The sequence below is a fragment of the Microtus ochrogaster genome, unplaced genomic scaffold, assembly GCF_000317375.1.
Source record: "Microtus ochrogaster isolate Prairie Vole_2 unplaced genomic scaffold, MicOch1.0 UNK428, whole genome shotgun sequence".
In the NCBI taxonomy this organism is placed as follows: Eukaryota; Metazoa; Chordata; class Mammalia; order Rodentia; family Cricetidae; genus Microtus; species Microtus ochrogaster.
This window is the reverse complement of record NW_004949526.1, coordinates 1,951-7,348: the sequence shown is the minus strand read 5'-3', so window position 1 is coordinate 7,348 and position 5,398 is coordinate 1,951. Positions and strand designations below refer to the sequence as shown.

At 69.0% G+C, this 5,398-nt stretch overlaps 2 protein-coding genes across 3 annotated transcripts in view; one reads left to right on the top strand and one right to left on the bottom strand.

Moving 5' to 3' along the window:
* Nucleotides 1–3,664, bottom strand: part of Akap17a (A-kinase anchoring protein 17A) — a 7,049-nt gene extending 3,385 nt beyond the window's left edge. Inside the window, exons 1-3 of the mRNA XM_013355630.2 lie at nt 2,759–3,664; nt 478–1,667; nt 2–140 (exon numbers count right to left, since the gene is read on the bottom strand). Of these exons, the coding sequence (XP_013211084.1) occupies nt 2–140; nt 478–1,662 (1,324 nt within the window). The 5' untranslated portion in view covers nt 1,663–1,667; nt 2,759–3,664. The remainder of the gene's footprint in view (nt 1; nt 141–477; nt 1,668–2,758) is intronic.
* LOC101994096 (N-acetylserotonin O-methyltransferase-like protein) overlaps nt 3,664–5,398 on the top strand; it is a 2,505-nt gene continuing 770 nt past the window's right edge. Inside the window, exons 1-4 of one of the 2 annotated variants that reach the window (XM_005372236.2) lie at nt 3,664–4,365; nt 4,478–4,609; nt 4,722–4,769; nt 5,265–5,329. In XM_005372236.2, coding sequence (XP_005372293.2) covers nt 4,195–4,365; nt 4,478–4,609; nt 4,722–4,769; nt 5,265–5,329 — 416 coding nt within the window. In that variant the 5' untranslated portion in view covers nt 3,664–4,194. The remainder of the gene's footprint in view (nt 4,366–4,477; nt 4,610–4,721; nt 4,770–5,264; nt 5,330–5,398) is intronic. The other variant, XM_026778524.1, reaches the window with a different exon arrangement.

Genomic DNA, 5,398 nt, shown 5'->3' with positions numbered 1-5,398 from the left:
GCCCGCCGCCGCTCCTCCTCCTCGCGTTCCCGCCGCTTCTGCTCCTCGCGCTGCAGCTCCAGCTCCCGCAGCTTCTGACGCTCCAGCTGCCGCCGCCGGATCGAAGCCTCGCTCAGGTGCTCGGTGGCGTCGAACGACACCTGGGGGGGGGCGGGGCGGGGGTGTGACGTCGTCGGCCAGGCCCCGCCCACCCTCCCGTTGCCACGGCGAGCGTGACGGTTTCCCAACAAGTAAAATAAAAAATCACGTCGCGCAGCCACGCCCCAGGATGACATCGCCCCCGTGACCAGGTGACGTCATCGCCCTGACTCCGCCCACCCTCCCATCGCCGCGATGCATCCCACCAAAAAGAAAAATAACGTTGGCCGTGGCGACGTCACCTCGAACCCGAGTCCCACGCCCCGCCCCCTCCACCGATGACATCACCCCAGCCCCGCCCCAGGATGACATCACCCCGCGGCCCCGCCCCCACCGTACCTTGATGCCGCACGCAACCGCCTTGCCGTCGTCGCCCTTGTACATGAGCTTGGCGCCCCGCAGCGCCGCCATGGCGCGCGCGAACCCCGCGTGCTCGCGGTACTGCACGTAGGCCTCAAAGTGCAGGCCGCCACCCCAGCCGAAGGGGTGGAACCCGCCGCCGACCCCGATGACCCCGCCGCCGACCCCGATGACCCCGCCGCCCCTCGCCGCGTCCTCGTGGTACGGGTCCAGCATCGGAATGTCCACCTGGCGGATCTCGCCGAACGCCGAGAAGGCCTGGCGCAGCAGCGCCTCGCTCGGGCGGTCCGACGACGGGGTGCTGGCGGGAGCGCGGGAGGAAGCGGCTTCGCTCCTGGCAGAAGTGGACGATGGAGTGCTGGCGGAAGCGCCGCAGGAAGCGGCTTCGCTCCTGGCGGAAGTGGACGAAGTACTGGCGGAAGCGCCACAGGAAGCGGCTTCACTCCTGGCGGAAGTGGACGACGAAGTGCTGGTGGAAGTGCTAAAGGAAGTGGCTTCACTCCTGGCGGAAGTTGACGAAGTACTGGCGGAAGCAGCTTCGCCCCTGGAGGAAGTACTGGCGGAAGCGGCTTCGTCCCTGGCGGAAGTGCTAGCGGAAGCGGCTTCGCCCCGCCCGCCGGTGCGGGGCGCGAACCAGCGGCAGGGCAGGCCCTCGAGGTGGATGGTGTCGGGCCTCTCCCCGGGCCGGGCCTCGTCCGCGTCAGCGTCGGTTGCGGCAGCGTCCCAGTCGCGGCGGGCGGGGGCGTGGGGGCGCAGCTCAGCGGCGCGCACGCGCAGAGCGTCTGGGAAGCCCGCCAGCTTGAGGCCGCGCCCGTCCAGCCGCGCCAGGATCGGCCGCACCAGCGCCCGCTGCTCCACCTCGCCCTCGAAGCGCACGAACTCCGGCGTGCTCTTGGCGATGCGCAGCGAGGAGAACGACCCCGACCCTGCGAGCCCCGTGACCCCCGCCGTGACCCCGTCCTCTGGCCCCGCCCCCGCTGCCATGGCCTTCAGCCGCTCCATCACCTCCCAGTTGGACACCGACTTCCCTGGTGGCCGCGGCGGCGGCGGCAGTGCCACGCTGATCGCCAGCTTCGTGATCGGCTTCAGGTAGAGGCCGAGCGCCGGGCACAGCGGCTCCGCCTCCGACGGGTCGTGCACGATGGTGGCCGCCGTGGCGGACATGGCAGCTGCGGGGGGGGGGGGGGGGGGGGGGGGGCGGTGAGGGATACGCCCCCTTCGGGCCGCGGTGATCCCCAGTCTGATCTGGAGCCCCACCAACCCCCATCCTAGCCAATCCCTGTCCTGACCTGTAGCCCTGCCCACAACGTCCTCCTGACCAATCCGTGTCCTTGTGCTGGCCTCTGGCTCCGCCCCCATCGCTGAGGCCCCGCCCTCCCCTCAATTCACCACTCACACAGGCCACATCACCAACCTTGTCCTAGAAAATCCCTGTAGTGACCTGTAGCCCCGCCCACCCCCATCATGCAAAATCCCTGTCCTGACCTGTAGCCCCGCCCACCCTGTCCTGGCCAAGCGGTGTCCTGACCTGTAGCCCCGCCCACCATGTCATGAGGACCAATCCCTGTCCCCGTCCTGCCCTCTGGGTCATCCCCATCACTGAGGCCCCACCCTCGCCTCAATTCACTACTCAGGCCACGCCCCCAAAACCCACATCCTGGCCAATCCCTGTCCTGACCTGGAGCCCGGCCCACCATATCATAAGGACCAATACGTGTCCCTGTAATATCCTCTGGCTCCGCCCCTTCTGAGGCCCCGCCCTCGACTCAATTCACCCCTTACACAGGCCACACCCCCCAATCCCTGTCCCCTCCTACCATATAGCCCCGCCCCCACAGATGAGCTCCGCCCTCCCATTCAATCAACACCTCTTCGGTCCGGTAGCTCCGCCCTCCTAGCCCCACCCTCAATCCCGCCCCTCCCACAGGCCACGCCCCCACCCAGTCCCTGTCACCGTCCTCCCTGCTAACCACGCCCACACATAAGTCCCGCCCCCTCGGTCAATTCCCGCCCCTGTCCGGGCCTTTATCCCCGCCCACATATAGAACCTGCCCTCACGCTGTAGCTCCTCCCTCCCCACCCCGTCCTATCCAGTAGCCCCGCCCCCACCGATGTTAGCCCCGCCCTCTTCCTGCGCGCCCCGCCCCCGCCGCTCCTCGGCCCCCGCAGCCCCTCCCCTCCTGCCGCTGCACGAATCCGCCCCGAACCGGTTAAATCCGGTCCCCGCGGCGGACGGACGACTTCCGGGGTCCGCACTCACCGGCCCGGGCTCCGCTTCCGTCTCCGTCCGCGGTCTCCGCTGTGGTCGCTGTTCCGTCCGCCCGCGATGCCGCCGCGTAGGGCGACCGGATCTCGGTGACGCACTTCTGGCTCCGGGCGCGCGAGAAAAGTTCCGCCCGGTCCGCGTCGCGATTCCGGGCGCGCGAAAAAAGTTCCGGGATCCGAGGGAAGCGGTTCCGTCTCCGGTCGCGCGAAGAAAAATTCCGCACGGTCAGCGCCGCGGTTCCGGGCTCGCGAAAAAAGTTCCTGGTTCCTAGGACCTCGGTTCCGCTTCCGGGTGCGCGAAGAAAAATCCCGTCAGCCGCGGGACGCGAGAGAAACGTTCCGATGGCGGCCGGACGCGATTTTGCACTCGCGAAAAAAAAATTCCCACCGGCCGAGGAACGCGTTTCCGCTTCATGACGCGCGTAAAAAGATCCGCGGAACCAAGGACTCGCGAAAAAAGGACCGCCGGACGACGAAATCGATTGCGCTTCCGGTACCGCGAGAAACGGACCGCCAGACGAGGGGAACGCTTTGGGGAGCGCGATAAAAGTTCCGCCGGCCGGACGTCCGGTTCTGGCCGGACACGCGGAAAAAAATCGTCCGCGTCGCGGTCGCCGCCCCGCAGCTCGCGATGCTAACAGAGCAATGCGGGCGCCCGTGCCCCTCGACTCCGCTTCCGCCGGATGTTCTTCCAGTGAGGCCCTGGCGCTTTGGTTCCGTAGCGCTACCTGGGTGAATCGGTGTCCAGAGAAGACCACGGGATCCGCGGCCTCTGACCCGGAAGCGCTCGCTGTTCCTACGGCGGCTGCCAGGTCCTCGCGGGAGTCCCCGCCTCTACGGCACAGGCTGGGGAAAGGATCGCGCGGGAGCTGCGCCCCGTGACCCGGAAGAGCTCGTCTGGACCCTAGTTTCTACTACTGTGCTGCCGGGTCTTCCCCGTACTTCCCGCGTGCACGGCGGAAGCCGAGGAAGCGAACGGGAACCGCTCGCCGTGGTCCGTACGGAAACTCCCGGACGGCGCCCGCCATGTCTGCACCGTAATGCCCAAGCCTGTACGGCAGAATTCCAAGCCTGGGGTCGGGAACTGCGCCTTCTGACCCGGAAGTGCTCTGGCGGAAGGGAATTTCGGGAAAGGGGCGGCCGGGTCTTCACTCAACTTCCCGCCGGTAAGGCGGCTTCCAAGGAAGAGGCGGGAACCGCTCTGTCCGATCCGTACGGAACTTCACTGATGGGGGCCGCCATGTTTTCGCCGCAATCCCCGGCTGTACGGCACAATTCCTGGGGACCGACGGGAACCGCGGCCTCCGCTCCGTACGGAAGCTTCCCCAGCAAGGAGGCCGCCATGTTTTCACCGCGATCCCCGGCTGTACGGCACAATTCCAGGGCACGGACGGGAACCGCGGCCTCCGCTCCGTACGGAAGCTTCCCCCGATGGGGGCCGCCATGTTTCCCTCCGCAGCCGCCCTGTCGTCCGCGGGGAGGGACCGGAACTGCCGTCCATCCGGGACCATGGCGCTGACCCCGGTGCTGCGGCGGCTCCACGGGCGGCGGGTGGTGCTGGCGAGCGCGTCCCCGAGGAGGCGGGATATCCTGGGCTACACGGTGACCACTTTCGGGTCACTGGAGCGGGAGTGGGCGTGGGCTGGAGCGAGCGGGGGAGGGGGGTCTTGTCCGTGACTGTGACCCCGTGACCTCTCACCCCTGACCCCCGCAGGGCCTCCGCTTCGAGGTCGTGCCCTCCCTGTTCCCGGAGACTCTTGACCACGCGACCTTCGCGACCCCGCACGCGTATGCCCGCGAGAACGCGCGGCGGAAGGCGCTGGAGGTGGCGCTGCGCCTGCGCGAGGTGAGCGGCAGCGGCCATTGGCCCCGAGCTGCTGCCCGTCAACCCTGGGCTCTGCCCACTGACGTCATCCCCCCTCTTTATGCCCCGCCCACTCCTCCCCCCCCCCCCGCAGAAAGACCAGCGGACCCCGGATGTCGTCATCGGCGCTGACACCGTGGTGGTGAGCACGGAGGCCCCGCCCCCTCGCGGAGACCGCGCCCCTCGCGGTGACCATGCCCCCTCAGGGCGGCTCCATTCCTCACGTCGGCCCCGCCCCCTTACGTCTGCCCAGCCCCCTCACGTCGCCCCAGCTCCCTCATGTCGGCCCCGCCCTTCGAGGTGACCACGTCCCCTTACGTCGGCCCCGCCTTTCATGTCTGCCCCAGCTCCGCCCCCTCACCTTGACCCCCCCCAGCCCCTCCCCTCACCTTGGCCGCAGGCTCCGCCCCCTCCAACACCCAGGCCCCGCCCCTTGCGTCGGCTCCTCCCCCTCATCTCGGCCCCGCCCCTCGCGGTGACCACGCCCCTCGCGTCGGCCCTGCACCCTTATGTAGGCCTCGCCCCTCACGTCGGCCCTGCCCTCTCATGTCGGCCCCACCTCCATATGTCAGCCCCGCCCCCTCCGACACCCAGGCCCCGCACCCTCACGTCGGCCCTGCCCCCTTCCCTCCCCCAGGCTGTGTCCGGGCTGATCCTGGAGAAGCCGCGGGACAAGGAGGACGCCATGAGGATGCTGAGGCGGTGGGTGGGGCCTGCCTGGGGGCGGAGGGGGCGGGGCCCAGCTTGAAGGGGCGGGGCCGTGTGACCAAC